The sequence below is a fragment of the Lepidochelys kempii genome, chromosome 4 (assembly GCF_965140265.1).
Source record: "Lepidochelys kempii isolate rLepKem1 chromosome 4, rLepKem1.hap2, whole genome shotgun sequence".
Classification (NCBI taxonomy): Eukaryota; Metazoa; Chordata; order Testudines; family Cheloniidae; genus Lepidochelys; species Lepidochelys kempii.
The window spans coordinates 88833127-88856808 of record NC_133259.1 but is presented as its reverse complement, the minus strand read 5'-3'; the positions used below and the strand labels follow the sequence as shown (position 1 = coordinate 88856808).

The following is a 23682-nucleotide window of genomic DNA, read 5'->3' as shown; positions in this document are numbered from 1 at the left end:
CCATTCTGGGAGCCTGACCCTGACATCTTTACTCAGTCAAAACTCCAATTTAAGTCAAGGTGACTAATGCCTGCGTAAGGACTATAGAAACGGATCCCAATATTAGTTATAAGTAGCTAAGTGCTTCATAACCCCTAAAATAATAGCTATTCTTTTTAAAATTCTCAACAATAAATAAATGGCTTTATAAACAAACCTATATATTCACAACCAACTTTTCAGAAATCTGACCATAAATTGTAGTAACAAACCTGTGCATGCAAGCGTGCACAGATAATTGATGCCAGATAATCAACAGTGAAAATAGTCAGGGGCTTAGTCTAATGCCGTTCTGTGTGTGCAGCTATCTAAATGGGTGCAACTCAAAGAATGAGTTCTGAAAACTTAGTTCTTGAAGTCTATCTGGATTTCCCCATCAGAGTTCAACAGCTGTAAGGTAGACCAAATTTCAGACTTGATCTGAACATTGTCCTGTTAGATAATACAAATGTGAGTGCTATGTAAAGATACCCTGTAATCCTCCCATGTGTGAAACTCCTACTGAAGTCTACAGTAGTTCTCCATTCAAACAGATCAGATCCCAGTACTGATGTGTGGGCTAGGATCTGGGGAAGTAAATTAGGATAATTGCTGCACATATAGATTTTTTTAATTATGGGAACAGAGACTTTTCTATTTATGGTAACTAGCATATTGACATGTAGTAATTCCACACAAAAATTTGCATTCAGAATGTCAATTTCACAAGGCCAAGAATTCCAATATCAGGAAATTGGTCCCAATTTTAATTGTAAAGCCAGCCTGGTCAGCAGGACAGGAGGAAGTGCTGCAGGCATGTAAACCTTTGGAAGCTAAAAGACAGGAGGCCAAGCTCAGCATGAAGTAATCTTTTATGTGGTGCAAATGCCTCACTTACAACTTAAGGTGATCATCTGTACTGTACCTGAAAAATATCTCCAAAAGCTGCCACTGAGAAGAAAAGCTGTGATCAAAGATCTCATAGTTTACTTTCGAAAAATGTTCCTACCATCACAGCTAAAATATATGCTAAGTTTCTGCTGCTGCATTGTTCTGTTTACTGCTCCACCCACACAAATTTATATGGTGTAGGCAGATGTATCTGTGTGATATGACCTGCATAGAACTAATAAGGATAATGTAAAGTACAAACGGAGCTGCACCTTCACTCAAAACCAAAAGAGTCAAATACGTTTTTTGAGAGTCAAATACGTTTGGCTGGCTTTTTGTATATATTTTTGCACACACATTGTGTTTCCACATTTTGGCTGGAAATGGAAGGATTGAAAAACCATGAGATGCCATTATGCTATGTAAAATTTGTAGCTTGATCAAATGGGAAATGCTAGAAGTCTCATGAAAGAAGTCTGATCTCCCCCACTTCCTTGACTGTTATGATGAGAGGAACGTTCCCTCTCGTTTCAATCTACTTTAACCACTTATCAGTACTTAAAGGGACAATTTCCCCAGTTTTTTACTAACATGGAATGGCCATAAACTTCAGTTGGAGTTCAATGAAAGGAGAGACTGCAGTATCTAGCACCTATAGAATGGATGTATATTTATCTTCTTGTTTTCCTTAAAACCTTGGGGAAAAGTGGACTGGTAACTGCTTTCCTCTTAAGCTGACAGTCTCCAGTTTACAACTGTTGATCTTGAGGCTTATGCTTTGTCAAATAGGTTTTTCTGTGGGCAATCCAATGAACATTACTTCAGAACAAAGCTTTTTGAAATGCCTGTTACACCATTGTTTCTTTTTAATCTTATTGATAGGTATGAATCGCATATGAATCTTGTAACCACCTACCTTGAACATAGACATAAATGCTTGTAGTTGCCTGGGTGTCTCTGTAAAAGCACTTGTAGTCCCCAGTGTCATTCCCTATTACTTTTGTAAGAGTGAGCATCTTACAATAGGGGCCATGCCTGCAGTCCGTCACTGCAACATGTTTCTCAGAACTGCTCTGATTGTTAGGCAACAGCCACTCCAATGCTCTTTGACCACTAGCAAAACAAAGGAGGGAGAGGTATTAGAGCAAATGGGGCTTGCTATTGCCATGTCAGGAAAACTCAGTCCTACTTGTTCTCAAATGGTCCATTTTAACTTCAGGACAAATAGCTATTAGACAAACTTAATTATTTAACATTAAGAAACATGCAAAATCTGATAAATGAGTGTGAGATGCTCAATTCCGCACGGCTACGAGAAAGTTTCTTCATTTGAGTATTAAGAGGTGATGAATCTAAGCCACATAAAGACTCCAAAAAGGGGGCAATCGAGGTGACAAGGGCTCTGCTTTGCCCCCAGCAAACTCCACTGTGGTCCAGAGTACTCTCCCCAATCCCTGCTGCTTGCACGCCATCTTTCCCACAGAAGGGAGTGGCTAGGGCTACCCAGGGGCTAACTTAACACACTTGACTCTTGAGAACATCCCCTGATTAGCCAATAGCTTTTGTTTTGTTCTTTAATCTCCTCATGATGTAACCCTCTAATACTCAGCCCAAGGCCTGCAGTGGAGAAGGGGATAGGGGGACAAGAAAAGAGGAAGTAGAAGGAAGGGTCCACCTCTATATCAAAATTAAACTAATAAATCATTGTCATCGTCATAATGCAGGCCAAAGTTGCCCTTACCTGCAAGTAATATTTAGAGTATCATTTGCAGTTATTGTTAGGATATCTTTTTGGATGCTAAGACTTGGTTGATCCAGAGAAATAAACAAGCCTGCAAAAATAAAATCAATAAATTAATGTGCCAAAAACATATCAGATTCAATCAGAAAAGCACTGTCTAAATGTATATATAGCATCTTTTAAGTTGACCTATTTGCTTCATGTTTAAGCTGTTCTACTGCTTTCCACACATCCCAGAAGTTCAAGAGCTCTGTCATAACAGGAAGAATGGGCAGATGGTCATGAGCTAGCAGAATAGTTCTGCAATTCATAAAGCTCGGGTGGAGTTCCTGTTGTTTTGCATTACCAACTTCAAGGTCTAACAAGAGGATATGGGACATTGAAATAAAGTGAACCTTCATCTGATGATCTCACTCCCTTGGGAAAGGTCTTATAATAAATTGAATAATAAATTTGCCAAGGCTGCTGATTAACGAATTCTGCTAAGAGTTATTTTGCATATTTTGCATCATAAACTCAAGGTCATCTGACCCAATCTTATTTTCCTTTATCATATTTTCTAATGTGGTTCCTTCGTTGCCTGAAACCCTAAGAAAACCTGTTCCTATCAAACCTTACTTGTGTGATTGGTTCCATTGCATTCAGTGAGAATACTCATGTCAGTTAAAGCTTGCAAGATCGTTTCCAATATTTGTTCTGACGTAACTGTCCAGTAAGGCAGTCTGCACAATCTTTCAAAGAACACAGAGATGTTTTCAGCATTTCTTACTATACTCACCCCCTTTGGGAGTTCTGCATCAGTAAAGGATGAGTACAGAGATCTGAGTAAGTTCTGAAACATTACCTTGGCCAGACAATGCGGAGCACTTGTACAACAGAAGAACTGATGCAAATACGTATGTACAAGGAGTCAGTGAGTGAACTTACACAAGAAAATGAACAGCGATGGTACGAGCATACCGGACACATCTCTTTAATCTTTTAACTGTCTGGAAGAAACTGACTAGTCTTCATAACTAAATGTAGCTAATACAGTAATTGTAAAGTCTGAGGATGTGATACTGAGTCTGATTCTCCATTGTGTTACACCAGTTTTATGCCAGTGTAAGTGCAATATCTTTAGTGAAGTTACATAAGTGTAATGCAGTAAAGAATTAGGCCCCTTTACGTTTGCCAGCCATCACAACAGCTATGAATAGTGCAATCTCTCAGTGCTAAAATTAAACAAATGTTTCTATACCTAGCAGACAGGCCCATCTAACAAGAGGAACATGTTTTAAAATGCAAGAATTATTTCTTCATTACAAACAGGAATTTCTTCTATACCCTTCTTTCCTCATTTCAACGCTTCTGATACCATTCAAGTCCATGATTATAAAGCAGCATGACGCCAGGTATGGGAAGGACCCAAGTGAATTATCTTGAGAGACAGCTCAGATGAATGGTAATAGAGCTGTTATCAATGACAGTAAAGTCACCCTAGAGCTAGGGGCTTCAATATTTTGTCAGGATTTCATTATATTTTTATCAAACCCTTCCTAGGGAGATTCTTTATTGGCAGTAGGTTAAAAAAAGTAGGTTAGAAATCCGATAATTGATTTCTGTTGCACTTTACTCTAGAAAGCCATCACTAATGTAAAAACTTGAATTAGGACGGAAAATCAAATCAACGTCTACTATACAGCTTACCCTCGATCATAGGCATTGCAAATCATGATTTATCTAATCTAACTATCAAGTAAACAGAATTAAATTATCCCTGGACCAAATCCTGCTCCCATCTGCATGCCTATAGCTCCCAGTGCCTTCAACGAGACTTGGGTACAATTAAATGAGCAGAATATGGTCTGCACTACAATTGAGATGTTTTTTCCTCATTAAGTGTTTCTTAGTTAGACCTAAAAACTAAGCCAAAGATAAGTTCCTTTTAGTCAAGAATGTTCCGCTTCAATCAAACTGTGACCAACCTCTGGCTAGATTATTTTCTTCCATGTGTAACATTATGCTATTGAATACAATTGCTCTTATGCATATCTCTAAGGAGGCTATTCCAAAAGAAAATGCATTGATAACTTATGAATGCATTTTAAAAACCCATGATGTACAAACACTAGGATCAATAAAATAGCATTATTTATTGTCTAAACATCCAAGTGTCTAATATGAAATTCATATCCATACTATAATAGTCAAAATATTTATTTTTGCTCCAAACATAGGCATTATTATAATAACTGTTAAAGTCATCCCTATATATTTAAGATGCAATTTCTGCTAATATATTAACCTCAGTATGATTGTTTTTATTTGGCTTATTCTCAGTTTCTGTAACCTCACTAACAGGACAGAGAATAGCACTAGCGTATCATGCTGAATTTAAAGGATTTAGTATCACTTATTCCCCATCCAGTGGTACAGTGAACAGGTGATGTTTCCAGCCACTGGAGTTAGCCTTGTTGAGGCTGTAGAGGCAGGGGTAGGTTGCATTGTGTCTTGCACAGATTATTGTTAACTCTCTGCAGATAGAAGGAAACTCCTTTTTTTCTCTCTTGTTTCTTTCCTTTCATTAAGATTTGCTTTGGGCATGGGAAAGTTTGGCAGAACTGTCCCTCCCTTCGTGTATCTTCTGGAAAAGATTCAGGGGTCATATTATGGCTCCCACGCAGGACATGCTAATCAGACTCCGTGGTCTCTCCAAATTCTCCTTGTAAAGCAACAGCCTGTGCACCTGCCTACTCTCTGGTGCGAGGAGGGACCAGTCAGGATGTCCTGGCCTTTGCAGCACCTGAACTGTGATAAGGAACAGCCTTCCTCTGGAGACCTCAGGGGAAGGAGGAGGGCATGGCCAAGGCTAACACCTTTAACAACAAAAATAGCTCTGGGGCAGATCCTCACCTGGAGCTGTAAATGGTGATAGCTTCCTTGACTTGCCTATCACAATTCACCCCAGCTGAGGATCGTCCCCAGGCCACCGGCAAACACAGTCCATGGACACACGGTGAAATCTTTGCCTTACTGAAGTCAAGGGCAAAACTCCCATTGACTTCAAGAGGGGCAGGATTTCGCCGTGGGTTTATTCTCCTCTGCCCCGGCCCCTATGTCCGGACAGTAAGGCGTATGGCTCGTCCCAGCCTGCTCGCTTTGGGGGCAGGGACAAACCTCCCATCGCACCCTGGGGGGCTCCGGGGATGGCCCTCGCCCTGCCCCCATCAGAGCAGCTGCCCCGGGGCTCAGGTAGTTCCAGGCGCGGCTGCTCAGCCTCGTGTCCCAGCATCTGCGCTCCACTAGCCCCAGGGGGAGGTGCCCCGAGCCGCCACGGGAGCTCCCCGTGCGCCCCGGCTGCTGCAGCCCAGCGCCCCTTACCTGGAGCCGGCCGGGTCCCCAGCCACAGCAGCAGCGCCAACACCACCCTGCGCTCCATCGCAGCTCTGGGAGGGGGGTCCCCACGCCCGCACACGGGCTCCGGCTGCTGCCTTCTCCGCCAAGCGGCGGGCGGGCGGTAATCCTGGCCCCGCAGGCGGGGCTGCGGCTGGGACGAGCCTCCGCTGCGCCCTGGGTGCGGGAACGAGCGCTCCGTGCGACCTGGGGGCTTTGCCAAGCATCGCAGCCGCCCGCCCGCAGCGCCTCTACTTTGTGCCGGGGGAGGAGTCAGACTCCTGCGGTGCCACCCCTCCCGTTCCCCGGCTCCGCCTCCGCAGGGGACCTGTGGCCCACGTGTCCGCTCAGTCCCATGCAGTCCTTTCCGCTTGTGACAAGCCCAAGGCAGCACCCCTGTCCTGCCCTTCGCTCCCCGCTTGTAACACTCAGATGGCCTTTTATATGGGTGACCTCACCTCCCAGTCTCACCTCCTCTGCCTTCAAACTGGGAGTGATACACTGGCCTCTTAAAGCACTTGGCTGATCCTGCAGATTCTTTAAATCAAAAACTTCACAAAGGAGATCCAGCACATTTAGCGGGTGGCCCCAATATATGTATAGTTAGATGTATGTGTATTCTTATGGTTCAGGTGTCCCGCTATTTCACTACTGACTGTACATGGCAGTATGTATGCTCTTGGATCTGGTATAATTTCAGTATTTCCTTGGTGTGTCTAGTACATCCCTGATGTTTTAATTAACTGTACCAGGACTGTGATATTTCCAGCCAGATGAAACTATTTCCCATTCTCACTATTGACCAAATCAAGTTCTTTTTACTCAGACAACCATACCATTGACAGGAATGGGATGGTTGTCTTTAATAAGCCTTGCAGGTTTTGGTCCACTCTTGACTATCGATATAGTGATATTCAGGTGATGAAAAGCATCTCCAAGCTGTTAAAATATGTTTTTCTGCATAAATAAAATATAAAATGGGAGTGTTAGCAAAAGCATTTTTAAGAGATTATTGGTACACTTGCGTTAAATATAGTAAGTGTTGGCAATTCTTTTATGAAAGGTCCTCTTTTGGGGAAACAAATGCATGTTTATGAAAAATTTTTAGCCATATACCTTTTGCATTAGTCTATTTACCAACAAATCTGAATGTAATACTCAGAGCAAATGAATTAGTGAATAAGCCACTAATTTTACTTTGAGCGCTGCGCAATTCTAGCTGTTTTACTGTAGTTGGAGTTCAATACAATTTCCATTGAGATTGCTCCCCTGCAGCTCACTGAAAGACAGAGTGAGAGCAGCTAAATTTCTATATTGATTTCTGCACACAGGTCCAATGAAACACATTACAAGTAAAAGAAGAAACATATGAATCAAAAAGAGTGAAGTGAGCAACACACAAACAAAATGTACTGTTGTTATTCTCCTGACAGCACTTTATTATGTTAGGCCAGGAAATCTGCAGCCTTTTTAAAGACGTCTTCATTATCCCATAGGTGGGGTTAGAGGCACTTCCAAAAGTGACTGTGAGAGCTCTGGGTGTGACTGCTAAATATCGGGCCACTGCTGTGGTTGGTTGTCAAATGAGATGTATATTTACATATTAGTGATGAATAAATACCTCGAGGGAACCATAGATATCTGTCTAATGAAGATTCAGCTGTGGTGACTTTGGGCTAGATTGTGACTTGTACTACACACATACACAGAAGACAAAGGAGGAGTAAAAAAACCACCCAACCCTTAACTCCTACCTGGGCTAAGACATGGACATTGAGGCCAGGCATAAAGGAGTAAAAAGGCACATCCTTAGTCAGAGAAGATGGATGGGGAAGGGAACAGCCATGTCTTCTTCTGAGCTGCACAGCTGAACCCACATAAGGAGCGGGGGACATAATTTGCTACAGATCAGTGACAATTCCTACCAATCTCTCCCTGGAGCAAAGGGAAGCAAAAAATCGTGCCTCAGAGTTGTCTCTAAAAGCACAATGACTTCCATGTCTACCCCTGGAATGCTGCAACTCACATACCACCCCTTGCTCAGGGCTGCCCCTTCAGGTGCAGTCTAGCCTTTAAATATTTGAATTCTGACACAAGTCACGTGTAGCAGTTCATATTTATCCGAAATAATATTTTCTGCATAAATAATAGACCAATGATACAGTGGTGATGCTTAAATGCTTAAGTGACTTGAGAGCACATGTCTCATGAGCTTTCAATTCCATTTAAGTTCTCAAGGAAATTGTAAATAGATCAGCCATGGCACATTGCTAATTGAGCTTCAGCCAAATGATAATTCTGAAAGTGAAAATTAATTTTAATTAGAACTAACCAATGCTGTAAGTAAATGTTGCATTTTCTTTCTTGTTTCTGTTACTGAAGTGACACCTAAAACAAGATTGCTTAGATTTTGATTGGAGATGATAACCCATAAAAAGCATTTGTCCTAAAAACAGCTTAGCCAGTTAACAAAGCAAATCAAAATAAAGGGAGAAAATGAGAATCACTAACATGAAAATATTACAAGATCCAATTATTGTATTTTATTGTAATCACTTGTAACTCACTTTACTGCTCCTATATGCATGCAAATACATTAGAACAAGCTTCCTAAAATATTGTTTGTACAAAAAATACCACTACACTGAATTATTTAATTTAATGAGATGATGTGCAGTTATAATTGTTTGTGACTGTCAGTCTATGCAGAATATGACTTTTGAACCATAATATTGGTATTATGTCAAGGTTGTGGGTTTAGGTTTGTTTGGTTGGTTGGTTTTTCAGTGATTTTGGTGCTTGAGAATGGAGGGGACCAAATACCACTGTTTCGGCCTAAGCGTGTCTGAGAAAGCATTCTTGTAAGCTGCTCTACACTGCCATGCCCAAGCATCTCAACTCTGCCCTACAATACATCTATTATTTCAGTATTGGCATCTCTTAAGCAAAGACCGCAGATTGTGTGCTGCTTTTATAAAGTGCACAAATGGGGACCAGGAGGAGACTCAAAAAGTTGCTCTAGACCATGGGCCAGATCCTGCCATCCTTACATGGAGTAGTATCTTACTCCTTAAATAGTCCCATTGACATCTCACTGTGAGTAATGGTTTGGCTTTTGGTTTCTTAAGGTAAAAGGCTAGAGGAATCTAGCCTCGGGTCTACCACAAATGTATTTACCAGAGGCCCAATCATGCAGTCCTTACTCAGGCAACTAAGCAACAATCAGTGATGTTGATATAACCTTGTTAAACAGAATTATTCAATAGGAACTGACAAATCATCATATTGTTTATTATTATTGCTACAGTGCTCCAGGGATGTTCATAGCACTAAAAGGTAAATAAGAAAAACTCCCTACTATGGAGTTTAGAATACAAGGCCCCAATTGTGCAAATATTTATGTAGATGAGTAACTTTACTCACGTTGGTAGTTTCATTCGATAGGGCTATTTATGTGCATAAATGTTTGCAGGATTGAGCCCTTAGTGAGGCTGTCATTTTTCTTGTATTGTTTTTTACTCAATGGACCACAGTCACTGGTTTCAAGAAAAGGAGTACTTGTGGCACCTTAGAGACTAACCAATTTATTTGAGCATAAGCTTTCGTGAGCTAAGTGAGCTGTAGCTCACGAAAGCTTATGCTCAAATAAATTGGTTAGTCTCTAAGGTGCCACAAGTACTCCTTTTCTTTTTGCGAATACAGACTAACACAGCTGTTACTCTGAAACCAGTCATTGGTTTGGTGAAAAGGTACAGGAAAGGGCAACAAAAATTATTAGGGCTATGGAACAGCTTCCGTATGAGGAGAGATTAATAAGACTGAGACTTTTCAGTTTGGAAAAGAGACGACTAAGGGGGGATATAATCGAGGTCTATAAAATCATGAGGGGTGTGGAGAAAGTAAATAAGTGTTATTTACTCCTCATAACACAAGAACTAGGGGTCATGAAATGAAATTAATAGGCAGAAGGTTTAAAACAAACAAAAGGAAGTATTTCTTCACACAATGCACAGTCAACCTGTGGAACTCTTTGCCAGAGGATGTTGTGAAGGTCAAGACTATAACAGGGTTCAAAAAAGAGCTAGATAAGTTCCTAGAAAATAGGTCCCTCGATGGCTATTAGCCAGGATGAGCAGGGATATAAATTCATGCTCTGAAGTGGCCCTAGCTTCTGTTTGCCAGGAGCTGGGAGTGGACGACAGGGGATGGATCACTTGATGATTACCTGTTCTGTTCATTCCTTCTGAAGCACCTGGCATTGATCACTGTTGGAAGACAGGATACTGGACTAGGTGGACCTTTGATCTGACCCAATATGGCTGTTCTTATGTTCTTATGAGTGTATGTGTGGTGACAACTCAAAATAATGTGAGACGTGTAATTTTTTCTCACAGAGCAGATTGTATCAGTTTTGCTGTTTCAAATATTTCCTGCTAGCTAGCTTTTCTCATTTTACACTTTTCTTTAGTTTAGCATGTCTTTACTTGGTGGGCTATCACTGTTAAATTATTGCTGCTCCTTTTGCCCGAATACACCAAATCTCTAGAGTGCCAGTAGCATGCCAGATGTACCAGGACTCGGAGGCAAGCACTGTAGGGGTCTCAGCAGCAAGGCTTTGTATGCACTAGCCCTCGTGGGTCCCCAAAACCACTCAGACACACAGCTAATGGAAAGGGTATTTTACTTGGGCTGGAAGGAAACGGAAAGCTTGCAAATATCCTAGGTACAAGTCTAGGCTTAAAAAGTTACAATTCTAAGTGAGCAATAATGTTAAGTGTTTGGACCCTGGAGGCAGTCCAGTCAAGAGTCAGGGCTCTTCAGACCTAGCCTCTGGGGTGCTCTCTCCAGTCCAGTTTCTATTCAAAGCACATAGGATTTTGTGGGTTTCCAGGCCAGATTCAGTTAGTGTCTCCCATTGGGCCCCTCTGCACTGACTCCCTGCCCAGCCACTGCTGCTCCCCCACAAGTCCCACATAGACCTGTAATGTCTGGCAGTCACAGCCTGTTCCACACGTGGTTCTGCATATGGTTCCTTCTCACCTTCTCACAGGCTCCTTCTTGCCGGACAAGGCTGAGAGGCAATTGGAGACAGAGTACATGTTTGTGAAACAAAAAAAGCCAAGCAACTCAAGACAAGGCCAATCATCACCTTGGGCACTTTGCTTGTGTGTCGTGCCACTTTCCCTTAGCCTTTGTCTGTCTGGCTCTCTTTTTAGATTGTAAAATCTTTGTAGTGAGGGCAGTAGCTGTGCCTTCCTTTATGTTTGTACAGAGTCTAGCACACGGTGGCCATCACCAGAAGCAAATAATAACAATAAGCCAATGATAAGAATGTAGAAGCCAGTGAAGGGATCCAAGCAGGGTAGTGATGTGGCCTGAATAGCACGAAAGGAAGGTGACTTTTGCCACAGCTTTTCAGATGTCCTGGAAGGGAACAAATTAAGGAAGTATTATTTATCCCTTCATACAACACAAGAACTAGGGGGTTACTTAATGAAATTAATAGGCAGTAAATTTAAAACAAACATAAGGAAATACTTCTTCACACAGCGCACAGTCAACCTGTGAAACTTGTTGCCAGGGGATGTTGTGAATGCCAAAAGTATAACGGGGTTCAAAAAAGAATTAGATACGTTCATGGAGGATAGGTCCCTCAATGGCTATTACCCAACATGGTCAGGGACACAACCCCGTGCTCTGGGTGTCCCTAAACCTCTGACTGACAGAAGCTGGGACTGGATCACAGGGGATGGATCACTGAATAAATTGCCCTGTTCATTCCCTCTGAAGCATCTGGCACCGGCCACTGTCAGAAGACAGGACACTAGGCTAGATGGGCCTTTGGTCTGACCCAGTATGGCCATTCTTATGTTCTTATGAGAAGTGAGGAGGAAGTTGCAGTAGTCATGGCCAAGGATGATGAAGGCCTGGATATGGTCTTAGCAGGAAGAATGGAGAGGAAAAGAATAATTTTAAAGATGTTGTAAAGGAAGAACTGAGATTTGACAGCAGCCTGACATATGGGGAAGAGAGGGGAGGGGGGAGTTAAAATGAAATTAAAACAACATGCAGAATAAAATCCCAAATCTAAATTTGCATAGATTTGGTTTATATGGCCAGGACACATTTTGGATTCACTTGCATAAAATTATACTGTGCATATTGCTCTAACCCCTAATGAAGCCACTCAAGTGATACAAAGGGAGTGGGATTTCCCCCAGTTGGGGAATATTATTTCAACATGAGAAGAGTCCTAGCAATCACAGAGCCAGCATAGATAACTCCTAAAGCCTTCTTCCTGCATCCCCAACTGTGCTCAACTGGTGGACAGTCCCTCAGGGACTCAATTCTTAGCATGGACCAGAACAGCCTGCCATGGCTTTGTCTCAGGCAAAACTGCCAGAGAATCCGGGGCTATAACTGGCTCCCTGAGTGCCCTCCCCACTGCTACACTGAATGGATCTTGGCCACAGCAGAGGATCTGGCCCTTCATGTGAGAGCTCATAACTGAGGGATCCTATAGACGCAGATTGCCTGATTCCTGATTCAGTTTCCCCTGAGCAGAGGAGCTAGAAGGCTCTTTAGAGAATGGCACAGATGAGATCTGAGCTTTAAACTCATTGTCCACACCTTGATGGGAAGCACTGGAGACTCCCAACAAATCATCTCTGTTTTGTTTTTATTCCCGGGAGAATCATCTTGTTTCTCTGCAGTAGTTTATCTAATAAAACTACTTCTCGCTCCCTCAGCCTCTGAACTAGGAAAATCCTGTTTTATGAAATTAATCAGTGGGCAAGATCTGTATAAAGGGGGGGCTAAATGTCTCCCCTTAGCTAAACAGGGGGCCAACACGCTTTTGTTTATACATCTGCTACTTTGGTGGCCAAAATCTCATTAAATACAAGACACAAAGAAACAGCAAAGCCTCTTGGAAAGGGATCGGGCAAGAGGCTGTCAGCTCCCAGCCTCTCCCCCTTCCCTCTCCCCTCTGACTCAGTCACGACTCCTCTCCCCAGAGCTGCCATCAGCACCTCCCAGGCAGCCAGGACCCTGGCTTTAGGAGCCTGGCCAGGACAACCAGCAGCAGCAGGGCAGACAGGCAGCCTTTTGTTTCCTTAATTATTCCAAACAACATCCTGGGGGAGATATGGGCTGGCGCTGAGGTTCGTAGCCTTTGCTGCTTTAACCCAGGAGCTTTATAAATGGCCTCTGTGTATATCTTCCCAATGGGCCACTTCAATCCAGCAGTACCTTGCTCAGCACCTTGCTCAGCAGGGAATGTAAGGCTAAAGCACTGTAGCACAAAGCAGACGGTGCATGAACACAACTATGGCTAAGCACTAGGGCCCAGATCCTCAGTGGTATTTAGACACCTAAAGCCCAGATTTTGAGGATCTGAGCCTAGGCCACCCCTTTTCAAATTGGGGTGCCAAAGGTTAGGCACGCACATTTTACCTAATTAAAACTGGTCTGATTTTCAGAGGTGCTGAGCATCAAAACTTCCCATTGACTTGACTGGGATGTGTGAATGCTCAACGCCTTGGCCAATTTCATTTAGTTGCCAAGTATGGATTTAGGCGCTTCTAACTTTAGGCACCCAAATTTGAAAAGTTTGGCTTCTGGTCTTGAGCTGTTAAGCCCATTCTCTTCATGTCCTAAACACTTGCCTAGAGGCTGTGAGTCTTGGTAGTACATTTAGGCTTCGGTTTTTCAAAGCCCTATGCCAAGCAACACATGCAGGGCTCCATCCAGTGTCCTTCCCTCCTGGGACTGTTGCTCCTGTCCCATTCTTCCCCCCTCCACCCTGCAGTTTTAACAGCAACACGCCCTTCACTCATCCTGCAGTATGTGTCTGCAATCCCTTTCAGCCTGTGGCAAAAAAAACAACAACAACAAAAAGCCCTCACTTGTTTATCTAGTACTACTTGATGAGGCTGTGACCTCCGGTCATCTCCTTCCTGTTTGGAACGGGAAGTCAGGAGGTGGAGCTGAAGCACAACTTTCAGGGCAGTAAGCACAGGGAAGGCAATTAGGTAATTCAGTCTCTGTTTCAGAGGAACAGCCGTGTTAGTCTGTATCTGCAAAAAGAAAAGGAGTACTTGTGGCACCTTAGAGACTAACAAATTTATTTGAGCATAAGCTTTCGTGAGCTACAGCTCTCTTCATGGGATGCAACTGTCTCTGTTGCGGCTCACTGGAACTGGAGTCAGACAGCAAGGTGGATGAGGAATCTGGGGTAGCACTGTGGCTGCTGAGTCCTATACATATATATGGTGCCCCTAGCATAGTAGGGTGCCCTGTAACTGCCTACATCCCATAGGCCTACAGCTTCCAGAGACTTGAAATGTGTTAAGCGCCCTGTTAGTACTACACTTCAAAATTATATAAAATGTCATTTGCAAACAACACAACTCTATTCTGTCAGCAAGTAACTCAGCCTGCTGATTGGCTGTGAGTAGCACTTGTATTCTTTTCAGTCAACCTTTGCCAGTAGGGGAAAATATTCTATTTACATAACTCTTTGGGAAATGTTCAAACAATTTCCTTTACAATGATTTTTACAGCCAAGTAATCAGTGGTGCTAGGAGATCTTGACAGAACTCCTGTCCAGTGTTTCTGAACCACCAGACTTATATGACATGACCCTAAAATATGTAGAGCAAGAAGAAGTTGGGGAACTTTAAGGTCCAGAAATACCAATCATTATTTTAAAGATTGAAACCTCTTGAATTTTCTTGGATACTAGACTAGATCTGACTGAATGTCACAGGTTGTCATAAACATACAGCTAAGGGTAGCATAAAATCCCTCCTTTATCTGTAAAGGGTTAATCAGTTCCATAGTTGGCACCTGACCAGAAGGACCAATGGGGAAAGAAGATACTTTCAAATATTGGGGACGGGGGATATTTTTGTTTGTGCTTTTGGTGTTCTCTCCAGAGACAAAGAGAGAGACCAAATAAGTAATCCAGCTCCTACTGAATGGTACATCTAAAATTACAGAAATAGTAAGTAATACCAAGAAAATGAGTATCTTTTGTTTTAGCTTGTGAATTTTCCCTATGCTAAGAGGAAGGTTCATTCCTGGTTTTGTTTTGTTTTTTGTAACTTTAAAGTTTTGCCTAGAGGGGAATCCTCTGTGTTTTAAATCTTATTACCCTGTAAAATTATCTTCCATCCTGATTTTACAGAGGTGTTTCTTTAACTTTTTTTCTTTATAATAAAAGTTCTGTTTTTTAAGAATCTGATTGGGGTTTTTAGTGTCCTAAAAACCCAAGGGTCTGGTCTGTGCTCACCTTGTTTACTCTCAAGACTCCCCAGGAAAGGGGGTAAAAGGGCTTGGGGGGATATTTTGGGGAAACAGGAACTCCAAGTGGTGCTTTTCCTAAATCTTTGTCTAACTCACTTGGTGGTTGCAGCAATACCGTTCCAAGGACAAGGAAGGATTTGTGCTTTTGGAAGTTTTTAACCTAAGCTGGTAGAAATAAGCTTAGGGGGTCTTTCATGTGAGTCCCCACATCTGTACCCTAGAGTTCAGAGTGAGGAGGGAACCCTGACACAGGTCATCCCAATGGTGAATATTGTTGACATCCTTTCATCTGCAAGAGACGGTGGGAGTTGCAACCTATGATGTAGATGGTTTGCAATGTCTCATGTGACTGAATAGTCCAATCTGAGATTTGCATGATCTTTGGCAGTTATTGCAAATGTATGTATCTTGGTTGGGAGCTGAAGGCTTGCTACAAGTGTAGTGTACTCAAAATCCATTTACACTGCTAACACTGTAAATATGATGGACCTCTTTTAACTTACAAACCTCAAATCCACTGAGAAGCAATACATTTCAAGGAGTTAAAAATTCCCTAAATGCATGATTTATGGCTATTGATCTGCCGAGCAAGAAGTCAACTGCTAATGATATCCTTTACTGAAAAACAAGAAGCCTTTTTCTTAATAAATGTACAAGTTTATCTTAAATAATGGCTTATTTGCCTGTTAATTTCTTTCCTCTTCCTTCACCCCTCACTTAACCATGTGGTGACCACTTTTTCTTCCTAAAGAAAGAATTGTCCCACTAGAGACAGGTTCTGCTTCTGTTCAAACCCCATTTGGGATGGTAAATGGATGAGGTTTGGAAAAGAACAGAGCTGGATTTCAGGAAGGATGGATTATCTAATTAGTTTATCAGATTGAAGAGACAGTCCTTGATTTACTGTGGTGTGTGGAGTCATTTTTCAGTCCATTAAAGTGGACTCACTGAGCTTGTGCAATCAGAAACCTAACTAGAAAGAAATACTGCGTTTTCTACACATTTTTTCTTTTGTAAATCAATTAGTCAATCTATTTATGACCACCTTTTTTTCACATGTGACCATTCTCCATCCCCTAGCCAAGCAGGAACATCATTGCTAATATTACCCTTTCACTGCTTCCTGCTATTGCCAGAGTTGAATTATCTCCCCTGGACACTCAGTAACTGACACAAGATAGTGGTGCTGCCAGGGTTGCAGATTCAGCAGGAAAGGAAGTGACAGTACAGTTACTGAATTCCCCACTGCGTTTTTGTAGCTTGTGAGGCCATTCAAAGGTTAAAAATATGTTCCACTTTGTTCATTGGAGGGGGACGTAGGTCTAAGAGCAAGCAGTACATGAGAGTCATAGATTCGTAGATTTTTAAGACCAGAAGGGCCCATTAGATCAGTCTGATCTCCTGTATAACATAAGCCATAGACAGCATGGGAATCCATGTGGGGAATTCCATTTGGAACACCAGTGATAATCTTTTGACTAGAAACTCTGTAAAAAAAAAAGAGGAGGGAAGATTGGAGGGGATGGTATATTTACTAGTGGCTTGATCCTGCTTTCAGGATATACATGCAAATCACTGAGAAATTGGATAATCTGTATATTTGAAGAGCTAACATTCTTCACTGGAATCCTAGGGTCCTCCAAAATGATAACTATGCAATCTTAACATTGTATTAAAATAGTTTTTTAAAATACCATTCCCTCTTCTCTCCCCACCACCTACACACACACTCACTCACTCACTCACACACACACAAATGCATACTTTTTGGAGGCACAGGAATATTTCTTGTACCACATCAAAACTCCTGAGAAACGTGCCCCTATTAACTATGCTATTGATATTACAGATACACATGTCAAAAAGTGTCCACTTCACAGTAGCCTGGTGTAGTGTTTGCAAGAAATGCACCAGTCCCATGATCTCAGTGGGAGACTAGACAAGATGACCCCTCCCTGTTGGGCTGGAAAGGGCCCATCAGAAGAATGGACACTCCTTCCTACCCAGAGTCAGCAGAGACCGACTAGGAACCCAGCAGGCCAAGGAAGCAACTCCCCAGTCACAGGAGAGAGGGCCAAAGGGTTTCCTGGAAATCTACTGTATATCTTAGGGAGCAGCCTAGGAATGCACCTGCTGCCACCTTTCAATTCTATCATGTATTTCAAATTTTCCAGACTCTGAAGTCCCCAGGGCATTCTGGAAGCAAAATCCAACAGACTGGGAAAACTGATATCCAGGAGGCTACCTGATCGAGTATTGCCAGATTAACCATTGGGGTGCTGTTTTTCTGCAATAATTGTGCTTCAGTAATGCTATTTTCAGTTCACATTTGCAAAGTAGCTTGTGGGGTGGGGGGAGGCGGGAAACCGGTGAAATAATGATTTCATATCCATATCTGAAGGGAAGACCAATACTGAATATGGAAACATGTAGTGTGTAAACTACATAGGTACAAAAGAGGATGGGAACACCAAACAAGTGGGTGTAAATGGGTTGGAAAGAAACCCTCCCACAGCCATAGCCACATAAAAGTAAACAATGGAAGCCAAGATGTGTGAAGAAGCATCTTGCTTTCAAATTGTAGGATTCTTATACACTTCAACACTCTTTCTGATCACCAAACAGAGTAAATGGAATGTGTGCTGTACACCCTCCAGGTTTGCCATCCTTTCTGATTTCCTCCATTTGTTCCCAGAATAATAGACGAAAAGCTTTCACTGGATATTCTGCATAAACCGAAAGTTTGCATCTTTACTGCAGAAAGTATTATGCCAGCACTGAGGCACTGGCATCACAGGCCTCCTTCCACTTTGAAATCTGTTGACTCTTATGTGCCAAAAAGACACGTGAACCATTCAAGGAAAGAAGACACTGAGTTCATGGTCATTGTACCTGCCAACAAGCCATACTGTATTGCAGGAAGACTGATTTTGAGGGGAGAGGAGTGAAAGCGTAGTAACAAGACACTGCACTTACTAAGTATTAAGTCTGTTGATGACCACAACATATTTTTTATCCAGAAAATATAGCTGCAAAAAGTATGGTTTAAAAAAGTAATATTCTGTGCTCCAGTTCTAGGATTCATAATATCTGCTCATTCAGAGCCTAGATACTATGGTGACTGGCATTCTGCAAACAACGAATAGAAGGACAGACAAATGGACAGATGGGTGGATGGACTTCTCTTAGGAAGTAAGAATTGCTCTCTTCATAGATTCATAGATTCCAAGGCCAGAAAGGACCATTGCGATCATCTAGTCTGAACTCCTTTATAAAACAGGCTATAGAACTCCCCCAAAATAATTCCTAGAGAATATATTTTAGAAAAACATCGGATCTTGATTTAAAAATTGTCAATGATGGAAAATTCACTATGACCCTTGGTAAATTTCAATGGTTAATTACTCTCACCGTTAAAAATGCCTTATTTTCAGTCTGAATTTGTCTAGCTTCAACTTCCAGACATTGGATCATGTTATACCTTTCCCTGCTAGATTGAAGAGCCCATTATTAAATATTGGTACTTATAGACTGTAATCAAGTCACCCCTTAACCTTCTCTTTGTTAAACTAACTAGATTGAGATCTTTGAGTCTATCATTACAAGGCATGTTTTCTAATCCTTTATTCACTCTTGTGGGTCTTCTCTGAACCCTCTCCAACTTATAAATATCCTTCTATAATTGTAGACACCAGAACTGGACACAGTATTCCAGCAGTGGTCACACCAATGTCAAATACAAAGGTAAAATAACCTCTCTACTCTTACTCAAGGTTCCCTTGTTTATGCATCCAAGGATTGCATTAGCTCTTTTGGCCAAAGCACTGTCCTGGGAGTTAATGTTCAGCTGATTATTCACCATGATCTCCAGATCTTTTTCAGGGTCACTGCTTCCCAGGACAGAGTCCCCCATCATATCACTATGGCCTACATTCTCTGTTTTACAAAAGGTGACTATAACCATTGTTATGCCCCCACTGTATATGTGTTAATACCGTGTGTCTTTTCTTTCTGTCTTTTTGCCTTACTTCTGTATTATTGCTACTCTTTGTTTTATACGCAGCTTTGTTGCCTGCTCGTCATCTTTTCTAAAGCGCTAAGATTTTTTTTTCAGGCAAATCTGTGAAAATATTTTGACTGAAGCGGTGCAAAAATATTTCAAGCAACTCAAAGCATAGATGTCCAAATATGTTTGGGGATAAAATGCCTACTGATATTCAGTGATAACATACAATTATAAAAGGAAACAAGTGAGCAAATATAGGTCTAGGGTTTCTAACTGGCAGCTGACAACTACTGATTAAAAGCAAGTATGTTGATGAAAAGGCTTTGCATTCCGTTTCCTTTCCTTAATCCATTTTGGACCTGTTTGAGCACAGATTCCTTGAACCAGTCCCCGGCAGCCAGAAGAACACCACATTCTTTCTTTGGAATATATAGATAAGTCTGGAAGGTTTACCACTCTCTGAGGATGCAGTCAGTGAAAGTCACTTTCTGTAGCCTCTAGCCTTCCCCTTGGCTCTGCATGTCATCAGGAAAAGTGAGTCTGGGCTCACTACTTTCTCTTCCGCCCCTTTAACTCCACATGTTTCCTGACCCTTGGCTCTTCTGCTGGGAGGGTTGCCACCTGCACACCAGATCTGTTAACACAATGACATCCTGTACCTTCCATATGTCCAGAATTCATTATTTTCATTAAACTATCCTGTATGATAGTTACATGGCAAGGGCATGTGTGATGTTGTACCATCTTTGTAATGTAAGAACAAAACCAGATTATTGTTGTGCTTCCCCCTTTTTTCTAGCAGTGGAGTAACTGAACTGTCATGTCTAAAACACCTTGCATTACATTATCCAACTCACTGTTCTTTTTAAATATAGTTATAACTAGAAATAAGCTACTTGAAAAGCAAAATCTACCTACCAATGTCTAGTGGGAAAGCTAGAAATAGCAGCCTAGCAAAATGCAATGTAATGATCGTAGTACTTATGGAATAATGTCTGAGCACTGCTCTTCAACTAGCATTTCCAGTTTTTCATTTCATTTCCTGCTGCAGTGCTTCTAAGGGAGACATTGCTGTGTAGGATACAGGGATCGGTGCTGGTGGCCTCTGTGTATACTGTGTGGGCAGCAAGATACCTACCCTAACAATGGACAACACACCTGTCTTCAGGCTTCTGGGAAGGAGATCAGCTCTAGTTTGCACAACTGTTTATTTTCAGTTACAGACACAAAAAGGAAGCTTTTGGATTAACTGGCTCATCCATTGCTGTTTACTGATATGGAGTCCAACCCTAAGGCCCTTACACACATATGTAAACCCACTGATTGCGACTAGAACTACTTACACACTAGTGGTGTTGTGAACTCCTCCCTGGCTATTTACAAGTTTTGGGGGTATTAATATTAACGTTTTAGTGTGTTTTCATTGAGGAGGAAAAAAAGATAGCAGAGCGAACTTTGGTTTTCCTTTACCTCTGCATTCCCAGCCTGATCTGTTGGCTATAGACAGATTTCCTGCTTCTGGGCAGATGCAGTATTACCAACCCCAAATGTTCAAAAGTCATGAGTCAGGATCATCAAAAACCATGAGATTGGCCTTAAAATCATGTGATTATTTAAAAATAATAGATTTGGTGTTCTTTTTATTTGCCTTCTGTTCTTTGAGCCTGGGGATCACATTTTGAAGCTTTCTCTACAGCCACAAGGGCTATAAACTTACTTTTTCTTTAAGAATGAAGGCTACAGTCATCTCATATCCACTTTATTCCAGGAGCTGGGCTTTAAGGAAAACAATAATTATCATGAGACTCCTGACAAAATCATGAGAGTAGGCAACACTGCAGATGAGTTGTGTTGCTTCTTTAAGACACTCTGGTTATGCTGGTAGAACAGAAGAGAGCAGCTGCAGCTGAGGAGGATGGTGGTAACTGTGGTCAAAGATGATGGCTCCACCATGGTTCTCTTACTTTTTTAGGGACTGACAGCAGGCAGACCTCAGCCTTTGTCTGCCTTTCTCACTGTGTTTGGACTGGGTTTGATAAAACTGCCTAGCAATTCAAACACGAATGTGTGTTTGTATTGTGACACTCTGTATCTCGGGGGAACACCCTGAACTCTCATGTTCATCCTTATAATATGATTGTGTGGTATCCAATGCAAGGTTTGTCATGTTGGGTGTCTTCGGAAGGCTCATGATGCACTGAGTGTTGTTATTATAGCAATGTTAAAGGTTGTAATTTCATGTATATAGTTATGAGGCTGAAAATGTGCCCTCATAGCTTAAAACAAGCCCAGGCAAAACTCTCCAAGGACAGAGGGGCAGTTCACACTTCATCAGGGCATGTATGGGAGCAAACCCAGCCCAGCCTCACAGGAACAAAGGACACTGGCCTAGGCAGCAACAAAGAATCTGTTGGACTCTAGAGTGAGTCATCCCCCTTCCTTTGGTCAGTTTGGGACTATGATGAGGTAATGCTCACCTGACTCTGAAGGGGGGGGGAGAGCCAAAGCCAAGAGGGAAGAAAGAACATGATAAAAGGGACAGATGTTTGCCATGCTCTTTCTCTCTCTCTCTCACCTCCATCTACAGACATCACCACCAAGCGACTGAAGCACTGATCAAAGGGGAGAGCCTGGCTGAAGGGCAACCAGCCAGCCTGTGGTGAGAAGCATCTAAGTTTGTAAGGGCACTGAAAGTGTTAAGATCAGCTCAGAATGCATTTTGCTTTTATTTCATTTGACCAAATCCGACTTGTTGTGCTTCAACTTATAATCTCTTAAAATATATCTTTTGTAGTTAATAAATTTTTGTTTATTCTACCTGAAGCAGTGTGTTTGGTTTGAAGCATGACAGAGACTCCCCTTGGGATAACAAGCCTGGTGCATACCAATTTCTTTGTTAAATTGGTGAACTCATATAAGCTTGTAGCATCCAGTGGGCATAAGTGGACACTGCAAGATGGAGATTCCTAGGTTTGTGTCTGGGACGGGAGATATTAGCTAGTGTCATTCAGTTGCACAATCCAATCAGCAGCTGGCCAAAAGTGCTCACTCATGTAGCTGGGAGCTGCTTACATACCAGAGGCTGTAGGTGAACAGCCCAGGAGTGGGGGTTCTCATAGCAGAGCAGGGTTATGACTAGACATGGACAAACTGATTTGTATATAATAAACATCAAACCTAAACATGAATCCAAATGTTTGTTAAGATCAAAAAAGTTGATCATTTTAAAAAATAATTCCATATTTCTGTACTTACTATGACTCTTACTTTTGGGCAAGACCAGAACTGGAAATTTCTGACCTGATACTGCAATCTTGACCCAAGCCCTATTCCCACAGATTCCTATTGGATTTCTGCTGTCACAGAAAATAAGTAGAACTAGAACTGTTAGGCCTACATAATGAAAGCTCTCTACACCTTATTTCAACCCTTGTTCAGAGCAGAAAGCACAGAAACACTCTTGAGAGAGTCCAGTCCTGGGAGAAGTTTCCACAACTAAGGAGTCTTTAATATGTTCAGATACGCTTCAGAACTGCCAACCCTTTTGAGATTTACCCATCACAAATCACAACCTACTAAAAATCCAGTTCACCCCTGTGAAGAATTGCAACACTTTTGGAAGAATTACTCTGTGAGCCTGATACTACTCTCCACTACACTGATGTAAATCAGGAGACTCTGCATTGCCTTCCCTGACTGATTTACATTGGTGTAACTCAGAGAAGAATCAAGCCCTATGTATAATCTTTGTTGTCCATGCTCCCTGCCAGTACCAAAAGACCCATCAATAAAGTGGGATGGTTTTTTTTCAGTTGCAGACTAAATTCAGATTTATCCCTGGTGTCATTTCATTGATGTCAATGATGACTTTGGATCACAGACAATAAATAAAGACGTATCAAATATCTCTTCAGCAACATCATGGACTACTGGCTGCTGTGTTCATAGTCCATATTGAGGCTGCCATTAACCTCGGATTAGTAAAAATACTCTCAATCTTTACTTGGCAACAGATAAATCTTCAAATAAAAGCCTATGTGAAGGGGAGCATTAACTTATAGCTGTCAGAAAGTATGTGTGTGGCAGGCATGAGTCCATTGTGTTTATAAAGAGAGGGATCAGGAGTAAACAGCTGAGGTTTTAAGGTCAATGGCTAGATTCCAATCTTGGTTACAGCAGCATAAATATATAATAACTCTATTTTCTGCAGTGGAGTTACTCCAGGTTTACAATGATATAACTGAGTGACCCAGTATCTTCAAACCAGAGTTTGAACAGGTTAGATTTTGTTGGTAATGATAGCCTTGATCAAGGATCCATCTGAAGCAGTCATTTTTATCAG

The 23682-nt window shown here is 41.8% G+C and overlaps 1 protein-coding gene across 3 annotated transcripts in view; it reads right to left on the bottom strand.

The window, feature by feature from the left end:
- The window catches only part of KDR (kinase insert domain receptor), a 42434-nt gene extending 36185 nt beyond the window's left edge, over positions 1-6249 (bottom strand). For all 3 annotated transcript variants that reach the window (XM_073342012.1, XM_073342013.1, XM_073342014.1), the window contains exons 1-3: positions 6014-6249; positions 2651-2741; positions 1826-2022 (exon numbers count right to left, since the gene is read on the bottom strand). In XM_073342012.1, coding sequence (XP_073198113.1) covers positions 1826-2022; positions 2651-2741; positions 6014-6071 — 346 coding nt within the window. In that variant the 5' untranslated portion in view covers positions 6072-6249. The remainder of the gene's footprint in view (positions 1-1825; positions 2023-2650; positions 2742-6013) is intronic.
- Between the last annotated feature and the right edge of the window lie 17433 nt (positions 6250-23682).